Source organism: Coregonus clupeaformis, chromosome 6 (genome assembly GCF_020615455.1).
Source record: "Coregonus clupeaformis isolate EN_2021a chromosome 6, ASM2061545v1, whole genome shotgun sequence".
Lineage (NCBI taxonomy): Eukaryota > Metazoa > Chordata > Actinopteri > Salmoniformes > Salmonidae > Coregonus > Coregonus clupeaformis.
The window spans coordinates 17,652,475-17,673,336 of record NC_059197.1 but is presented as its reverse complement, the minus strand read 5'-3'; the positions used below and the strand labels follow the sequence as shown (position 1 = coordinate 17,673,336).

The 20,862-nt window shown below is 42.9% G+C and overlaps 1 protein-coding gene across 1 annotated transcript; it reads left to right on the top strand.

Annotated features, from left to right (window-relative positions):
- Nucleotides 1-18,380: 18,380 nt before the first annotated feature.
- Nucleotides 18,381-20,602, top strand: LOC121568116 (melatonin receptor type 1B-like). Its single transcript, XM_045220937.1, has 3 exons — nt 18,381-18,429; nt 18,869-19,017; nt 19,571-20,602. The coding sequence occupies exons 1-3, from the start codon at nt 18,381-18,383 to the stop codon at nt 20,324-20,326; spliced, it is 954 nt and encodes a 317-aa protein (XP_045076872.1). The 3' UTR covers nt 20,327-20,602.
- Nucleotides 20,603-20,862: the final 260 nt, after the last annotated feature.

Genomic DNA, 20,862 nt, shown 5'->3' with positions numbered 1-20,862 from the left:
CGAAGGACTGAAATCCTGCAGCGCCCGCAAGGTCCCCCTGCTCAAGAAAGCACATATACAGGCCCGTCTGAAGTTTGCCAATGAACATCTGAATCGAGCTCTTTGGCATCAACTCAACTCGCCGTGTTTGGAGGAGGAGGAATGCTGCCTATGACCCCAAGAACACCATCCCCACCGTCAAACATGGATGTGGAAACATTATGCTTTGGGTGTGTTTTTCTGCTAAGGGGACAGGACAACTTCACCGCATCCGATGGACGGGGCCATGTACCATCAAATCTTGGGTGAGAACCTCCTTCCCTCAGCCAGGGCATTGAAAATGGGTCGTGAATGGGTATTCCAGCACAACAATGACCCAAAACACACGGCCAAGGCAACAAAGGAGTGGCTCAAGAATGGCACATTAAGGTCCTGGAGTGGCCTAGCCAGTCTCCAGACCTTAATCCCATAGAAATTCTGTGGAGGGAGCTGAAGGTTCGAGTTGCCCAACGTCAGCCTCGAAACCTTAATGACTTGGAGAAGATCTGCAAAGAGGAGTGGGACAGAATCCCTCCTGAAATGTGTGCAAACCTGGTGGCCAACTACAAGAAACGTCTGACCTCTGTGATTGCCAACAAGGGTTTTGCCACCAAGTACTAAGTCATGTTTTGCAGAGGGGTCAAATACTTATTTCCCTCATTAAAATGCAAATCAATTTATAACATTTTTGACATGCGTTTTTCTGGATGTTTTTGTTGTTATTCTGTCTCTCACTGTTCAAATAAACCTGCCATTAAAATTATAGACTGATCATGTCTTTGTCAGTGGGCAAACGTACAAAATCAGCAGGGGATCAAATACTTTTTCCCTCACTGTACATGACCAATAAACTTTGATTTGATTTGATATCCTATCAATCCCAAGTCATTATTATCATTGTCCCTGACTGACTGTTGCACTGCGTTAGCCAGCCCATGCCATGACATCCATCCAGCTACTCTTCCCCTATTAAGTCCCTGTTTACGTCCTTCCCAGGGATGTGCTGTGCTGTATTCACTGAGTCGTGACTACAGTCTAATCAACCCCATCTCGGCTATGCTCTCTGTCAAATGGCCATGGATACATTTATTTTCATGGGGATGTGGCCAATTTCTGCCATCCATTCTCAACTCGTCTGTCTGTCACATAACCCAGCTAATGCCCCCTAGATTTAATCAGATCAAGTGTTAACCGGCAATAGCCAACACCCACATAGCTGATGTTTTTGTCGGAGGTGTAACTCCGTTGGAGCTGTTAAATCGGTGAGCAGCTTCTCTTGATCATTGTCACGAAGCCACACCCGTCCCAGTTGCGTTAGAAGTTCAGAATGAGAAGTGTAGACTATATAGAAATAATGACGCTCAAATTGAAACATCAGCCTAATTGAGGTGTAAATTACATCTTACATGCCAATTTTCAAATTTGTAAACAATGCTGAATGGGCTTTCTCTTAATGCGACTCCGTGTAGCCAATGGGGATGTCTGCTTTAAGTATAATGTCAGGAGCTGCCTGTGGATTTGTCAGGTTGACGTTTGTTGTCATGAGTCTTGTCCTGGAGGAAGAACTGAGCAATTTCCGCTTAGATAGGCCAGCTGCAAAGTCAAAATGGGCTATATTGTAAAAATTAATGAAAGCAAACATTTGCTTTTTGGTCTTAATTTAAGGTTAGGGTTAGGCATTAAGGTTAGCAATGTGGTTTAGGTGCGGTTTAAGGTTAGGGTTAGGTTTAAAATCAGATTTTATGAGTTTGTGGGTGTGCCAGCTAGTGACCATGCTGCAGAGCTGCCTCCAGAACAAGATTTGTAACAAAAATCGCTACCTGCGTGGATTTAACAGCTCTAACACAGTTCCACCACCGACACCGCCAAAACAACCACTAAGCAGATGTTAGCGAAAGCGGATCTGATTGAACAGAGACCATAATCTGTAAATAATCTGTCTGAAAGAATAACCCACCGTTCCAATGAATGAATCACGTTCCATGGGATGAGATTAATTTAGAGACGTCTCTGTATTCAGCAGTTTTGCCCCGTGTTTTGATCCAGAACATTTGTTTTTAATTTCTTATCAAGGATTAACAGCGTTTGCAGGAATGATGAGGGGAAGAACCTGCAGAGCTAAAAGGTCAAAAGTTGAGGGATTTTAGAGCAATGCCAGGGAATATGCAATTCTTGGCCTCATGGGTAAGGCTTTTGATTGGCTCCCTGGAACTAAAGGGATGAAAGGCAGAGCGAGGGTGTCCTTTAGCTGCTGGCTGCCACAGGGAAGCCGCTCGGTGTCAGATATTGCTTAGTGTGTGTGTTTGAGTGTGTGCCTGCAATTATGTGCACCTTGATGCGTGTGTATGCATACAAACGTTCCTGTGTCCCTGTCTGGAGGATTCTCACAGTGTTAATGTTCAGGACCTACTTTCACAACTCCTATTTCACTGATTATCCATTCATACACTTAGCAAAACAAGCAAAGTGCTGTTTGTATCGAGCCAGGCTGGCTGTAAAGACGTCCTTGGAAGCCATTTTGTTAGAGCCAATGTTAATGGTCATAGGGGACTAGTGCATTTTATCACCCTGTTGTTGCCGGAAATTTACCGCACAGCAGGAAATGCAAACTTGTAGTGTATTCGAGGTTTTAAAAGGCTTCTAAAGTTAGTAATTTCCACTTTAAAATATCAGACTTGATTTCCACAAACACAAAATGTATCAACCCCTACAAAAATCTCCATGAATTATAATCCACACAATAATCAGTTGCTGCAGGTTTATTTTCCTGCTGTAAGAAACTTGTCAAATTAAGATCCTATATCTTTAGAGGTTAAATTTATATTGGTCTAAGATCATGACACATCTGAGAAAATGGGAGGTAATACAGTGCATTGAAAGGTCCAGAATCCTGTCTGCCAGTGTCACCTTGCAGAGCGTTGTAGTCAGCACATACACCTCAGTAATTTGATTAGGTGTTCAAATTGCCGCGTTACAGAGTGCTGCCCTGCACTGTGGTTTGTTATTCAGTGTTTGTGTCTGTCTCTGTCTCTCTCTCTTGCTCTCCCTTACAGCTCTCTCTCTCTCTCTCTCTCTCTCTCTCTCTCTCTCTCTCTCTCTCTCTCTCTCTATCTCTCTATCTCTCTCTCTCTCTCTCTCTCTCAGCGCATAACTTGGACATGAGGCTGTGTCCTGTGCATGTGGTGTGTGTGTGTGTGTGTGTGTGTGTGTGTGTGTGTGTGTTGGAGCCAGACAGTGGAAGGTGGTCAGAATGCCAACATTAGGCCAGAAGTTGATGCTAACCCTAATTTCATACAGATCCACTAATCCTCTCTGCCTTAGCTGGGGCTGAAGGAAGACAGACACACAAACACACAGTCTAAGCTGTCTCTGTCGTGTAGAGGTGTGAGGATGAAGAATGAGCGGATGAAGATAGAGAGGTGTGAGTGTCTTCTGAGATGTTATCCTGTTATTTAGCCATCTTGGATAGGAGGCAGGCCTAATCTGCATCACAGACACAGGTTGGCACATATGCACACATACATTGAGTACACAGTACACACAGACAGACAAGCACACACACACATTTCCCTCTCTTCAGAGCAGCATGATTGATTGGGAAGTCCAGGGGAGGATTTCATTATTTGCATAGTAAATGGCTTGTTTGTTTATTCATCGCCTTAAGCGGGACAGGAGTGGCACATCTGTCTGTCACTCTCATTCAGATCTCTAGGCAAGTGTGTGCGTGTGTGTGTGCGTCTTTTTTGTTTTGTCTATTTGTTTTGTGTGAGATTGGGAGTAATGTACCCAAGCCTTCCAGAAAAACTCCACTGCTCCAGCGAAGTAATGCTCAGTCAACTTGAGATAAGTGCACATAGTTTTTAAGTTAAGTGCAAAGTATTTTTTTAATGCAGGTCAAGACCCGAATTCAAATAAAACAATTCCAACCAACTTTTATTAGTATGTTACTAATAACATTGTACTTTTCAGGAGTTAATTGTACTTTCGGTTGAAATTGCTATTCTATATCAAATGGTTCAGCAGGAAAAGCTGTATTAGGCCTTGAAGTAAAAATGCACCTGTATTCTTATCACTGATACTATCACTGTCTTTTTTATTGAAACCACTGACATCATAATGATGTCTTCGCCCCGGAACGGTTCAAAAGAGGTAACGATTTGTTGTTTCGTTTGGTTTCGAAGCGTAGACAGACAGAAAGCCGATTGAATCCTTGCCCTTCCTGACTCGATGCCATTGGATCAGAGAGAAGTTTCCAAACAAAGTGCAGTTTTTCATTCTGGCCAAACCTCACTCCCTTGCTCTTATCTCTCCACCAGTCCAACTATAATTGGTGGATTTGGACCAAACCCTCTCCATGTCTCACAAATACCATCTCTCTCTCTCTCTATAATATAATAATAATAATATGCCATTTAGCAGACGCTTTTATCCAAAGCGACTTACAGTCGTGCGTGCATACATTTTTGTGTATGGGTGGTCCCGGTGATCGAACCCACTACCTTGGCGTTACAAGCGCCGTGCTCTACCAGCTGAGCTACAGAGGACACTCTCTCTCTCTCTCTCTCTCTCTCTCTCTCTCTCTCTCTCTCTCTCTCTCTCTCTCTCTCTCTCTCTCTCTCTCTCTCTCTCTCTCTCTCTCTCTCTCTCTCTCTCTCTCTCTCTCTCTCTCTCTCTCTCTCTCTCTCTCTCTCTCTCTCCCTCTCCCTCTCCTCTCCCTCTCTCTCTCTCTCTCTCTCTCTCTCTCTCTCTCTCTCTCTCTCTCTCTCTCTCTCTCTCTCTCTCTCTCAAATCAAATCAAATCAAATCAAATCAAATTTTATTGGTCACATGCGCCGAATACAACAGGTGCAGACATTACAGTGAAATGCTTACTTACAGCCCTTAACCAACAGTGCATTTATTTTAAACAAAAAAGTAAGAATAAAACAACAACAACAAAAAGTGTTGAGAAAAAAGAGCAGAAGTAAAATAAAGTGACAGTAGGGAGGCTATATATACAGTAAAATAAAGTGACAGTAGGGAGGCTATATATACAGGGGGGTACCGTTGCAGAGTCAATGTGCGGGGGCACCGGCTAGTTGAGGTAGTTGAGGTAATATGTACATGTGGGTAGAGTTAAAGTGACTATGCATAAATACTTACTTAACAGAGTAGCAGCAGCGTAAAAAGGATGGGGTGGGGGGGGCAGTGCAAATAGTCCGGGTAGCCATGATTAGCTGTTCAGGAGTCTTATGGCTTGGGGGTAGAAGCTGTTGAGAAGTCTTTTGGACCTAGACTTGGCACTCCGGTACCGCTTGCCGTGCGGTAGCAGAGAGAACAGTCTATGACTAGGGTGGCTGGAGTCTTTGACAATTTTGAGGGCCTTCCTCTGACACCGCCTGGTATAGAGGTCCTGGATGGCAGGGAGCTTTGCCCCAGTGATGTACTGGGCCGTACGCACTACCCTCTGTAGTGCCTTGCGGTCAGAGGCCAAGCAGTTGCCATACCAGGCGGTGATGCAACCAGTCAGGATGCTCTCGATGGTGCAGCTGTAGAATTTTTTGAGGATCTGAGGACCCATGCCAAATCTTTTTAGTCTCCTGAGGGGGAATAGGCTTTGTCGTGCCCTCTTCACGACTGTCTTGGTGTGTTTGGACCATGATAGTTCGTTGGTGATGTGGACACCAAGGAACTTGAAGCTCTCAACCTGTTCCACTACAGCCCCGTCGATGAGAATGGGGGCGTGCTCAGTCCTCTTTTTTTTCCTGTAGTCCACAATCATCTCCTTTGTCTTGGTCACGTTGAGGGAGAGGTTGTTGTCCTGGCACCACACGGCCAGATCTCTGACCTCCTCCCTATAGGCTGTCTCATCGTTGTCGGTGATCAGGCCTACCACTGTTGTGTCGTCGGCAAACTTAATGATGGTGTTGGAGTCGTGCCTGGCCATGCAGTCATGGGTGAACAGAGAGTACAGGAGGGGACTGAGCACGCACCCCTGAGGGGCCCCCGTGTTGAGGATCAGTGTGGCAGATGTGTTGTTACCTACCCTTACCACCTGGGGGCGGCCCGTCAGGAAGTCCAGGATCCAGTTGCAGAGGGAGGTGTTTAGTCCCAGGATCCTTAGCTTAGTGATGAGCTTAGAGGGCACTATGGTGTTGAATGCTGAGCTGTAGTCAATGAATAGCATTCTCACGTAGGTGTTCCTCTTGTCCAGGTGGGAAAGGGCAGTGTGGAGTGCGATAGAGATTGCATCATCTGTGGATCTGTTGGGGCGGTATGCAAATTGGAGTGGGTCTAGGGTTTCTGGGATTATGCTGTTGATGTGAGCCATGACCAGTCTTTCAAAGCACTTCATGGCTACAGACGTCAGTGCTACGGGTCGGTAGTCATTTAGGCAGGTTATCTTAGAGTTCTTGGCACGGGGACTATGGTGGTCTGCTTGAAACATGTTGGTATTACAGACTCAGTCAGGGACATGTTGAAAATGTCAGTGAAGACACTTGCCAGTCTCTCTCTCTCTCTCTCTCTCTCTCTCTCTCTCTCTCTCTCTCTCTCTCTCTCTCTCTCTCTCTCTCTTTCTACATCAGTATGCAACTTGATAATCTCTTATATTCCCTTGCTCCTTCCCAAGGGTCTGAAACTCTCCAAAGCAAATGTTAGTTTTTTCTTTCTTCTTTCTGCTGGTGGGTTTTTACATCTCCCAACCTCCAGTAGACTGTTTTAATGCCAAATACTGTAACTACCCAGCAAACATGCCCACATTGGCATCAGGGCTGTAACCAGGATTTGAGTTTTAGTTGTGTTACAGCCTGAATTTATAATGGATTAAACTGAAATGTTTTGTCACTGGCCTACACACAATGCCCCATAATGTCAAAGTGGAATTATGTTTTTAGAAATGTTTACAAATTAATAAAAAATGAAAAGCTGAAATGTCTTGAGTCAATAAGTATTCAACCCCTTTATTATGGAAAGCCTAAATAAGTTCAGGAGTAAAACATTGCTTAACAAATCACATAATAAGGACTCACTCTGTGTGCAATAATAGTGTTTAACACAATTTTTTAATGACAACCTCATCTCTGTATCCCACAGATACAATTATCTGTAAGGTCCCTTAGTCGAGCAGTGAATTTCAAACACAGATTCAACCACAAAGACCAGGGATATTATTGTGTTATTATTATTATTATAATTTATTTGTTATTTTACAACCGAGGTCCGGACATCAGTGTTCTCATGTAGTTACAGTACGTCCATGATTGGCATGATGTGGGCCCAGTGCTAAAATAATGTCCCCATGTAGGCTGACCACATTGGGCCGATGCGCCTTTGCTCATCGGCTTCACATTGGCCCCAAGGGCAGCCCTCACTTTGCCTGAAAGAACCCCACCCTTTGGATCGGCTGCCCTTATTGGGCCCGTGTTCTTGGCCTTATGTGTTTTGCCCACCATGTGCCAATTTATAGCTCTGTCTATGATTTTCAGGGTGGTGACATTTTTACGGCCTCATCCCTCAGCTTTTTACTAAAACAGTGGTGGGGTGTCAGCTTTGTTATTGTTTGAACTGCAGATTGCCTCTTTCAGGTATGTTGTTTAGCTCCTATTATAGCTTCACGAGTGTAATTATTTATTTATTTAACTCTTATTTTACCAGGTATGTTGACTGAGAACACATTCTCATTCACAGCAAGACCTGGGAATTGTTACAGGGGAGAGGAGGGGGGATGAATGAGCCAATGTAGAAAGGTGTACAAAGTAGAGTGATAGAGATGGGGAAGTAGAATTGACAGAGAGTGATAGCGATGAGGAAGTAGAAATGACAGAGTGATAGAGATGAGGAAGTAGAAATGACAGAGTGATAGAGATGAGGAAGTAGAATTGACAGAGAGTGATAGAGATGAGGAAGTAGAAATGACAGAGTGATAGAGATGAGGAAGTAGAAATGACAGAGTGATAGAGATGAGGAAGTAGAAATGACAGAGTGTGATAGAGATGAGGAAGTAGAAATGACAGAGAGTGATAGAGATGAGGAAGTAGAATTGACAGAGAGTGATAGAGATGGGGAAAAGGACAAGCAGAGGGGAATAGTGAACAGAGCAGAGATGGAAGCAGAGGAGTGGAATAGCCTAAAGGAGAGAAATGTCTTTGAAGTGGCAGGAAATGTTTGGAAATTATTTTTCCGTGAAGCATGGGTCTCTTTTCCTTCCTTCTGTAGCCATTGGACCGGAGTGGCAATCAATTTTATGTGGCATATGGAAGATATCTTTCAATTTAATACCTTTAATATTAACTGGAGGAGACCGTAATAGGCAATTCCACGGTAAGGGAATTGCACTGAGACTCACTTAAAATGTTTCACTTAAAATGTATGCCAAACAAAAACCATTGATTTGAAAGTTTAACAAACCGTGCAACTCCATGCACAAGGACTAATTTTAACAATTTACACTGAAAATGTTACAAAAACACATTTACTAGAAGAACTGTGCAGATGCAAATTTTGGTAACAGAATTTAGGTGAAATCTCCCTCAGTTTTTTATGTGATCAATTAAGATTCAAAGATGTCTGCAGAAAGAATGGGGTGTTAGCTACAGTGGGGGAAAAAAAGTATTTAGTCATCCACCAATTGTGCAAGTTCTCCCACTTAAAAAGATGAGAGAGGCCTGTAATTTTCATCATAGGTACACATAAACTAAAACAGAAAAAATGAGGAAAAAAAATCCAGAAAATCACATTGTAGGATTTGTAATGAATTTATTTGCAAATTATGGTGGAAAATAAGTATTTGGTCAATAACAAAAGTTTCTCAATACTTTGTTATATACCCTTTGTTGGCAATGACACAGGTCAAACGTTTTCTGTAAGTCTTCACAAGGTTTTCACACACTGTTGCTGGTATTTTGGCCCATTCCTCCATGCAGATCTCCTCTAGAGCAGTGATGTTTTGGGGCTGTCGCTGGGCAACACGGTTTTCACTCAAAATCTCACGATACATGGCCCCATTCATTCTTTCCTTTACACGGATCAGTCGTCCTGGTCCCTTTGCAGAAAAACAGGTATGGTGTTCTTTGGATGCAACTCAGCATTCTTTGTCCTCCAAACACGACGAGTTGAGTTTTTACCAAAAAGTTCTATTTTGGTTTCATCTGACCATATGACATTATCCCAATCCTCTTCTGGATCATCCAAATGCACTCTAGCAAACTTCAGACGGGCCTGGACATGTACTGGCTTAAGCAGGGGGACACGTCTGGCACTGCAGGATTTGAGTCCCTGGCGGCGTAGTGTGTTACTGATGGTAGGCTTTGTTACTTTGGTCCCAGCTCTCTGCAGGTCATTCACTAGGGATTTTTGCTCACCATTCTTGTGATCATTTTGACCCCACGGGGTGAGATCTTGCGTGGAGCCCCAGATCGAGGGAGATTATCAGTGGTCTTGTATGTCTTCCATTTCCTAATAATTGCTCCCACAGTTGATTTCTTCAAACCAAGCTGCTTACCTATTGCAGATTCAGTCTTCCCAGCCTGGTGCAGGTCTACAATTTTGTTTCTGGTGTCCTTTGACAGCTCTTTGGTCTTGGCCATAGTGGAGTTTGGAGTGTGACTGTTTGAGGTTGTGGACAGGTGTCTTTTATACTGATAACAAGTTCAAACAGGTGTCATTAATACAGGTAACGAGTGGAGGACAGAGGAGCCTCTTAAAGAAGAAGTTACAGGTCTGTGAGAGCCAGATATCTTGCTTGTTTGTAGGTGACCAAATACTTATTTTCCACCATAATTTGCGAATAAATTCATAAAAAATCATACAATGTGAATTTCTGGATTTTTTCCTTCTCAATTTGTCTGTCATAGTTGACGTGTACCTATGATGAAAATTACAGGCCTCTCTCATCTTTTTAAGTGGGAGAACTTGCACAATTGGTGGCTGACTAAATACTTTTTTTATCCACTGTATGTATGACATGACACATTGACTTTGAAAACATCTATTTTGATTATTGAACTACAGTAAGTGAAGTGCAATTACACCCGGTAACGGAATTGCGGTAACGGAATTTCATCATGGGTCCCTAATCTGTACTACACAGAAATGCATAATTATGGATATTAATGTAATTCTCTTCATGGTGATGTGTCCTATATAGGTACTCAAAGGTATAAATATGCAATATCCTCCTCTGCATATTTTGGGTATTATTCTACACACTGGCTATTATTTTAATTAGCTCTGCCACCAAACAAGACCAAATCTGAACCAATCATAAATGTCTGTTTCACAAGTTTGGACATGAAAGTACAGCACAGTAGAGCTCAGTAGTGTACATCCGAGTACAATAGAGTACAGTACAGTACAGTACAGTACAGTACAGTACAGTACAGTACAGTAGAGTATAGTATAGTTCAGTACAGTACAGTACAGTACATTAGAGTAGAGTTCAGTACAGTACTGTAGAGTACAGTACAATACAGTACATTATAGAGGGAAAATGGCTGGTCTGGGGTAAGGCCTAGCATCGGAACAATTTAGACTGACGAATATGAATATTAGTACGCATGCTGAGGTGGAAATTAGCTGCCATTCAAAATGAGGAGCAAATCAAGGGGAATGTAAAGTACATGGGGCATGCAAATATGCTAACGCTAACAATCTTCTCCCCCCGTGGCCACTGCACAGTACAGACACATACTTTCTTTTGTCTTGGCAAAGCGGGGGTGATTTGACACAATGATCGTTTTCACAAGGCAATTAGGAGCCGTGTACCTTTTCTCATCCAATTAGCTGGGTGACGAGCGATCGGGTGAGGCAGCTCTGAGATGGCATGGTTTAGCATCCTGCATGCTAACGACACAGCAGATCTGTCTGGGAAATCCTACTCTTCTAAAGATACATCGTCTTTCTATTCTCTAAGCCGTCTCTAAGTCCCTTAACCCCCTAGAGTCGATTGGCACACTGGTGCGTCAATCTAAGTTAAAAAAATACAAATGTATCCCCATCAAAATCCGTCAATTTAAGCTAGAGATATAAGCTAGAGATATCTGCATTTTTGCATTGGATGCGTCTCAATCCACTGCCGCCGATGTCGCACTTCCGCATCTGTGGTGAAAGGTGGCAGAGCTAGAGCGTTTTTTTGTCAGACCATGAGACAACCCGAAAATCGGTCTTCTCATGAAAACGTCTGTAGCGTCCGAACGGTTTGGCCTACAAACTAATATTACCACTCTATGAGACTCTCACAAACATGATGGTGGTCTCTGTTTTGCTCTACGACCCCCACAAGTGTCAGAGGACTCGTCTGAAGTCGGTACAGTCGATGTGCCAACTTCTGTCTGTAGTGTCCGAACCATTTGTGCTACAAACTAATGTGACCCCACCCTGGAAAGGGGAGATTCTCAAGAACACAATGGTGTTCTGTTCTCCGTTTTGCTCTACAGCCCCCACAACTGTCTCCGGACTCGTCTGAAGGTAACCGGTACCGGTAAAAAAAAAAAAATAGAAGTATGAAGGTAGTTTTGTGCCTACCCAAAAAAAGAGCTTAAATACCGTTGAAGTCGGAAGTTTACATACACTTAGGTGTACATAGACTTGGAGTCATTAAAACTTGTTTTTCAACCACTCTACAAATTTCTTGTTAACAAACTATAGTTTTGGCAAGTCGGTTAGGACATCGGTTTTGTGCATGACACAAGTAATTTTTACAACAATTGTTTACAGACAGATTATTTCATTTATAATTCACTGTATCACAATTCCAGTGGGTCAGAAGTTTACATACACTAAGTTGACTGTGCCTTTAAACAGCTTGGAAAATTCCAGAAAATGGTGTCATGGCTTTAGAAGCTTCTGATAGGCTAATTGACATCATTTTAGTCAATTGGAGGTGTACCTGTTGATGTATTTCAAGGCCTACCTTAAACTCAGTGCCTCTCTGCTTGACATCATGGGAAAATGAAAATAAATCAGCCAAGACCTCAGAAAAAGGATTGTAGACCTCCACAAGTCTGGTTCATCCTTGGGAGCAATTTCCAAATGCCTGAAGGTGCCACATTAATCTGTACAAACAATAGTACGCAAGTATAAACACCATGGAACCACGCAGCTGTCATACCACTCAGGAAGGAGACGCGTTCTGTCTCCTAGAGATTAACGTACTTTGTTGCAAAAAGTGAAAATCAATCCCAGAACAACAGCAAAGGACCTTGTGAAGATGCTGGAGGAAACAGGTACAAAGTATTGATATCCACATTACAGTTTTTCTCAATTGCTAAAACACTAAACCCTATTGTCTGAACCAAATGCTCAGTTGCCTGAACCCACTGATTGAATCAATCACTCTTTTGGCAAAACCATAAGCACTTTTCACCTGTTTAGACACAACTTGCCAACACATTTTCATTGTGATGCACCCGTGCTGCATAATGGTGAGCACATGTGACAAAAGTTAAAACACAATTAGAGCACAGGTATCACCACTTGAACACAACAACTCAAAATTGATCACACTTGTGGCTAATGATGTGAGGGAACATATACAGTAAGCCAGTTCAGAGAGCACTGGTTTGTGAGGCCCTACAATGGATAGAAATCTGAGAGGAAGAGTTCGTGTGAGAGGAGGTCGAGGTGGTCGAGGTGGTCAGCGAAGACAAAGAACAGTAATATCTGATGAAATCAGAGCTACTGTGATTGACCATGTTCTTGTCCATGGTATGAGCATGAGGGAGGCTGGACAAAGGGTACAACCAAACATCAGTAGATTCACTGTGTCCACCATAATCCGAAGATTTAGAGAAGAGAACAGGTAATTACCTTTTTTTGACATTATAGTACAGTATGTAAATGTTGACAGCAATTACTGTATGACATACTATATACTGTACCACAGTATACTGTAAGTGAATATATGTTTCAGTACATCACTGTACCAATGTACTGTAGTATTGTAATGGAGGGTTGGTCTAACTGTTTGTAGGCCTAGTATTCCATGTATATTTTTTGTAACTCCATGTTCTCTTTTTTGTAGAATTGAAAGACTGCCACATGGGGGTGGGAGGACAGGTATGTTCTCCCCACACCAAGAGACCCTAATTGTTGATATGGTCCGTAAGAAAAATGCCATTAAACTGAGCGAAATTCAGCAGAAGATCATTGAGGACCATTACATTTTGAGGGTATCAACAGTGTCAGCCTCTCTACTGTTGATCGTGTCCTCAAGCGCAACAGACTGCGCATGAAACAGCTATACAGAGTGCCCCTTTGATCGCAACTCAGACAGAGTCAAAGAGCAAAGATTCCAGTATGTACAGGTTGGCATATATCCAGACACATTCAATGTTGATTACTCTAAGTAGTGATTTACTGTAGTGGCCTAAATCACGTTTTCCGTATCACTTACAAACTATATCTATTTCTACAGAGGGTTTTTCAACTGGATGCAATGGAAAGACCCCATCAATACATCTACATGGATGAAGCTGGGTTTAATCTCACCAAAAGGAGAAGGAGAGGCCGTAATGTGATTGGCCATCGGGCCATTGTTGGTGTTCCTGGGCAGCGTGGTGGCAATGTCACATTATGTGCTGCCATCAGCAATCATGGGGTTGTCCACCATCATGCCAACCTGGGGCCCTACAACACTCACCAGCTCCTCATTTTCCTCAATCACATGCGAGATGCTTTGTTAGGGCAGCAGGATGAGCATCCCATCTATGTTGTTGTTTGGGACAATGTGAGTTTTCACAGAGCCCTCCAGGTTAGAGAGTGGTACAATATGAACCAAGGTTTTATCAATCTTTGCCTTCCACCGTACTCCCCTTTCCTAAACCCCATTGAGGAATTATTCTCCTCATGGCGGTGGAAGGTATATGAACGCCAACCTTACACCAGGGTAAATCTCCTGCAAGCCATGGGACTTGCCTGTGGTGACATAGGTGTGGAGGCATGCCAAGCCTGGATACGGCATGCCAGGGTTTTTTTCCCCGTTGCCTGGCCAGAATTTTTTTTTACATGGGCTTACTGTACACAAGTGGCAAACGCGATAAGATTTCTGTTTGTTTTTACAAGTGCTACATGTAAATGCACAATATTTCTGTTTTGTCTTTTTGTACAAGTGCTAAATGCACAGTTTTTGTTTTGTTTTGCAACATGCATTTAGCCTACAGTGAACAATAAACATTTATTTCTCCAGCTTCATGTCCTGAGCATTGTGTTTTCTATTTTTCTACGTAGTGTTTAGTGACTGTTCAGTAGTGTTTTTTATTTTGATTGGACTCAGGGGACGATTTGACAACATAGTTCAGTTTTGAGCACAGATTGAACTGTTTTGAGGTGAAAGTTTGGTTTTTGCAAGAAGAGTCTGAGGTTTTGTGAATGTAGCTTGAAAATTGGGTTTTGTGTTCACAGTTAAGAGAAAAGGAGAGCAGCTTTCAAGAAATGTGTCTTAGCAATCGAGAAAAACTGTAAAATGAGTCCTATATCGACATAACCTGAAAGGCTGCTCAGCAAGGAAGAAGCCACTGCTCCAAAACCGCCATAAAAAAGCCAGACTACGGTTTGCAACTGCACATGGGGACAAAGATCGTACTTTTTGGAGAAATGTCCTCTGGTCTGATGAAACAAAAATAGAACTGTTTGGCCATAATGACCATCGTTATGTTTGGAGGAAAAAGGGGGATGCTAATTGCAGCCTTACCGCAAAAATGGAAGAGGAAAGTGGAAGGGGGAGAAAGTAAGGAACTTGTCTGTCTGCCTTGCATTAAAGAACATAATTGGTTAAGGAAAACTGTGATAAATAAAAAGTATATCAGTTTCATTTAAGGACCAAAGGATTGACAGCCGTCCCATATAGATTGCAAAATAGTTGGGAAGAGATTTTTGACGTACCGATCCCATGGCATAGTGTTTATGAACTGATACACAAAACGACACCGGATTCAAAACTTAGAATCTTTCAATTTAAATGATTATATAAAATTCTTGCTACCAATATAATGTTATTTATATGGGGGATACAATCTTCCCAGCTCTGCAGATTTTGCTGCGAAGAGACAGAATCATTAGATCATTGTTTTGGTACTGTCCATTTGTAGCTTGTTTTTGGAAACAGGTCCAGGAATGGCTAAAGGATTGCAATATTTACCTGGAGCTAACCTTGGAGATAGCATTACTGGGTGATCTGAAAAGTCATAGTCAATCGATCAATAATATAATAGTACTTTTAGCAAAAATGTTTATTTTCAATTCACAATCTGTAGAAACAATGAGAATAGAAAGGTTCAGAACTTTTGTAGAACATCACAGTACAGTTGAAAAATATATGGCAAATAGAAATCCTATATGGATGGTGTTAAGAGATAGATGGGTGGTGTTGAATGGAGTTGAAGGATAAGACTAATAACAACTAACAACAACTAATAACAAGATAACTAATAATGTAAGCATACTGTGTCCATAATAAGTATATAGGTTGTCGGTTGGGAGCTTTTGTGAAAGAGCTCAGTTAGAAAGATATGGCATATAGAAGCAAACCGGATGGACATCATGAAAATGATCGGAGAGGTTGAGAGTAGAAGAAGTTCAGGAGAAAAAAACAAACAAAATATAATTATTGTAAAATTGACTGTGTCCATAAAATTTATATACAGTGGCGCAAAAAAGTATTTAGTCAGCCACCAATTGTGCAAGTTCTCCCACTTAAAAAGATGAGAGAGGCATGTCATTTTCATCATAGGTACACGTCAACTATGACAGACAAAATGAGGAAAACAATTCCAGAAAATCACATTGTAGGATTTTTAATGAATTTATTTGCAAATTATGGTGGAAAATAAGTATTTGGTCAATAACAAAAGTTTCTCAATACTTTGTTATATACCCTTTGTTGGCAATGACACAGGTCAAACGTTTTCTGTAAGTCTTCACAAGGTTTTCACACACTGTTGCTGGTATTTTGGCCCATTCCTCCATGCAGATCTCCTCTAGAGCAGTGATGTTTTGGGGCTGTCGCTGGGCAACACGGACTTTCAACTCCCTCCAAAGATTTTATATGGGGTTGAGATATGGAGACTGGCTAGGCCACTCCAGGACCTTGAAATGCTTCTTACGAAGCCACTCCTTCGTTGCCCGGGCGGTGTGTTTGGGATCATTGTCATGCTGAAAGACCCAGCCACGTTTCATCTTCAATGCCCTTGCTGATGGAAGGAGGTTTTCACTCAAAATCTCACGATACATGGCCCCATTCATTCTTTCCTTTACACGGATCAGTCGTCCTGGTCCCTTTGCAGAAAAACAGCCCCAAAGCATGATGTTTCCACCCCCATGCTTCACAGTAGGTATGGTGTTCTTTGGATGCAACTCAGTATTCTTTGTCCTCCAAACACGACGAGTTGAGTTTTTACCAAAAAGTTCTATTTTGGTTTCATCTGACCATATGACATTCTCCCAATCCTCTTCTGGATCATCCAAATGCACTCTAGCAAACTTCAGACGGGCCTGGACATGTACTGGCTTAAGCAGGGGGGACACGTCTCGCACTGCAGGATTTGAGTCCCTGGCGGCGTAGTGTGTTACTGATGGTAGGCTTTGTTACTTTGGTCCCAGCTCTCTGCAGGTCATTCACTAGGTCCCCCCGTGTGGTTCTGGGATTTTTGCTCACCTTTCTTGTGATAATTTTGACCCCACGGGGTGAGATCTTGCGTGGAGCCCCAGATCGAGGGAGATTATCAGTGGTCTTGTATGTCTTCCATTTCCTAATAATTGCTCCCACAGTTGATTTCTTCAAACCAAGCTGCTTACCTATTGCAGATTCAGTCTTCCCAGCCTGATGCAGGTCTACAATTTTGTTTCTGGTGTCCTTTGACAGCTCTTTGGTCTTGGCCATAGTGGAGTTTGGAGTGTGACTGTTTGAGGTTGTGGACAGGTGTCTTTTATACTGATAACAAGTTCAAACAGGTGCCATTAATACAGGTAACGAGTGGAGGACAGAGGAGCCTCTTAAAGAAGAAGTTACAGGTCTGTGAGAGCCAGAAATCTTGCTTGTTTGTAGGTGACCAAATACTTATTTTCCACCATAATTTGCAAATAAATTCATAAAAATCCTACAATGTGATTTTCTGGATTTTTTTTCTCAATTTGTCTGTCATAGTTGACTTGTACCTATGATGAAAATTACAGGCCTCTCTCATCTTTTTAAGTGGGAGAACTTGCACAATTGCTGGCTGACTAAATACTTTTTTTCCCCCACTGTATGTATGTGTGTATGTATGTGTGTATATGTGTGTGTATATATATATATATATATATATATATATATATATATATATATATATATATATGTAAACATGGGGGATTGGAAGTGATGCAGACAATTACATTGATGGAAGTTACAGTCTATCTGCAATATTAAGCTGCTCTACCCCCTTAAAAAAAAACACCATCCCAACCGTGAAGCACGGGGGTGGCAGCATCATGCTGTGGGGGTGCTTTGCTGCAGGAGGGTCTGGTGCACTTCACAAAATAGATGACGTCATGAGGAAGGACAATTATGTGAATATATTGAAGCAACATCTCAAGACATCTGTCAGGAAGTTAAAGCTTGGTCGCAAATGGGTGTTCCAAATGGACAATGACCCCAAGCATACTTCCAAAGTTGTGGTAAAATGACTTAAGGACAACAAAGTCAAGGTATTGGAGTGGCCATCACAAAGCCCTGACCTCAATCCTATAGAAAATGTATGGGCAGAACTGATAAAGCGTGTGCGAGCAAAGAGGCCTACAAACCTGACTCAGGTACACAAGCTCTGTCAGTAGGAATGGGCCGAAATTCACCCAACTTATTGTGGGAAGCTTGTGGAAGGCTACCAGAAACGTTTGACCCAAGTTAAACAATTTAAAGGCAATGCTACCAAATACTAATTGAGTGTATGTAAACTTCTGACCCACTGGGAATGTGATGAAAGAAATAAAAGCTGAAATCAATCATTCTCTCTGCTATTATTCTGACATTTCACATTCTTAAAATAAAGTGGTAATCATAACTGACCTAAGACAGGGAATTTTTACTAGGATTAAATGTCAGGAATTGTGAAAAACTGAGTTTAAATGTATTTGGCTAAGGTGTATGTAAACTTCCGACTTCAACTGTATGCAGTACATGTCATACTCTGCCACTTCACAATCAGGCCAATCTACATAGGATGGAAGTCAAGGGCCTTGTCCCAAATCTTGCCTACTACTTACTTAAACTGCATACTGTGTACTAATCGTACTACAGTTATTTAGAATGCACTGTTTAGTAAAAACTAGTGCAGTAAGCAACAAATATCAGCATACTAGGCTCATCCTACTGAGAATGTGTCATCTAATAAGCAATTGCGTTGATTCACGCTATGCGTTCATTTGGGTACAGCGTGTCGCCTCAGCTGATTATCGACTGTTGTCAGACACACGTGGGTCTCGAAAGACGATTCTCTTCCTCAATAGTGTGCAGCAAATTCTACTAGATGCAAAGCCAAAATGAATATCACATCCTGGCATTTAAAGCATACTACATTTTAAACATTTCACATAACCAAAATGTCTACTATTTAGAAAACAAGTACGGTATTGGGACACGACTAAGCACTTTCTAATCACAAATGCAATTTTAAACACTAACACACCCCGGTTCAACCCTAACCCCAAACCTATCCCTAGCCTCGAACCTAACCCTAACCCTAGCTTCCAACCTACCCCTAGCCTCAATCCTAACCCTTAGCTCTAACTTAAAACTTAACCCTAACCTCAAACCTTAGCTCTAACTTCAAACTTAACCTTAACCTCAACCCTAATCCTTAGCTCTAACCCTTTCCCGTTCCCTTGATAAAGGACCAATAAGCTAATGTGTTGTTGTCTCTCTCCTCTGTAGGGAACGTGTTTGTGGTGAGCCTGGCCTTTGCTGACCTGGTGGTGGCCTTCTACCCGTACCCCCTGGTGCTCTACGCCATCTTCCATGACGGCTGGTCGCTGGGAGAGACTCAGTGCAAAGTGACTAAGACCTGTCTGTCTGTCTGTCTGTGTGCCTGTCTGTCTGTCTCTCCAGCCCCATTTCTACCTGGTTCTAACATGTTTCCTTTGTCCTGATCTTGACCACATTCTGATTGTGCACACATTTTTAGACAGATGATTAAAATAGAGATTGTGATCAGATCTTCCTGACCACTTCTGTCTCTCTCTCTCTCTCTCTCTCTCTCTCTATATATATATATATATCTCCCTCTCTCTCTATCTCTATCTCTCTCTCTCTCTCCCTATCTCTCTCTATATATATATATCCCTCTCTCTCTCTCTCTCTCTATCTCTCTCTCTCTCTCTCTCTCTCTCTCTCTCTCTCTCTTTCTCCCTCTCTCTCTCTCTCTCTCTCTCTCTCTCCCTCTCTCTCTCTCTCTCTCTCTCTCTCTCTCTCTCTCTCTCTCTCTCTCTCTCTCTCTCTCTCTCTCTCTCTCTCTCTCTCTCTCTCTCTCTCTCTCTCTCTCTCTCTCTCTCTCTCTCTCTGTCTCTGTCTCTGTCTCTGTCTCTGTCTCGCTCTCTCTCTATCTAGGTCAGTGGTTTCCTGATGGGCCTGAGCGTCATCGGCTCCATCTTCAACATCACCGGCATCGCCATCAACCGCTACTGCTACATCTGTCACAGCTTTGCCTACGACAAGCTCTACAGCTACCGCAACACCCTCTTACTGGTGGGGCTCATCTGGCTCCTCACCATCCTGGCCATCATACCCAACTTCTTCGTAGGGTCGCTCCAGTACGACCCCAGGGTGTATTCGTGTACCTTTGCTCAGGCCGTCAGTACATCGTACACCATCACTGTGGTGGTGATTCATTTCTTCGTGCCCATTGCCGTGGTTACCTTCTGCTACCTGAGGATCTGGATCCTGGTCATCCAGGTGAGGAGGAAGGTGAAGTCAGAGGCGAAGCCCCGCCTCAAACCCAGCGACATGCGCAACTTCATCACCATGTTCGTGGTGTTCGTGCTCTTCGCCATCTGCTGGGCGCCGCTCAACTTCATTGGGCTGGCCGTGGCCATCGACCCGGAGACGGTGGCGCCACGGATCCCCGAGTGGCTGTTCGTGGTCAGCTACTTCATGGCGTACTTCAACAGTTGCCTTAACGCCATCATCTATGGTCTGCTCAACCAGAACTTCCGTAAGGAATACAAACGGATTATCATGTCCGTGTGGATGCCTGGTCTGTTCTTCCAGGAGGCGTCACAGGGGGGCACAGAGGGTATGAGGAGCAAGCCCTCGCCCAGGCTGGGACTCAACAACAACGATCACGTCAAGGGAGAGGCTTTGTGACGTTGACGCCAAGGTTCTCCACTCCTTTCCCATGTGTTTTGTTTCTTTTTTCAGTCGTGGAGTGCCATTTCTCTACTGTATCTCACTGACTGCACAGTTGTGCTGTTACCAAAGCCTCAATGAACTCTCGGAATGGTGCGGATTAAAGAGAGAGAGAGACATACACAACAAAAGAGAGAAAGAGAGAGGAGGTGTTGACTGATGATAACTGACTCTGTTATTCACAATTCGAAGAGTACCATTCATGAAGCATACAGTATACAGTACATTACCAAAAGTATGTGGACACCTGCTCATCGAACATCTCATTCCAAAATTATAGGCATTAATATAGAGTTGGTCCCACTTTGCTGCTATAACAGCCTCCACTCTTTTGGGAAAGCTTTCCACTAGATATTGGAACATTGCTGCGGGGACTTGCTTCCATTCAGCCACAAGAGCATTAGTAAGGTCGGGCACTGATGTTGGGCAATTAGGCCTGGCTCGCAGTCAGCGTTCCAATTCATCCCAAAGGTGTTTGATGGGGTTGAGGTCAG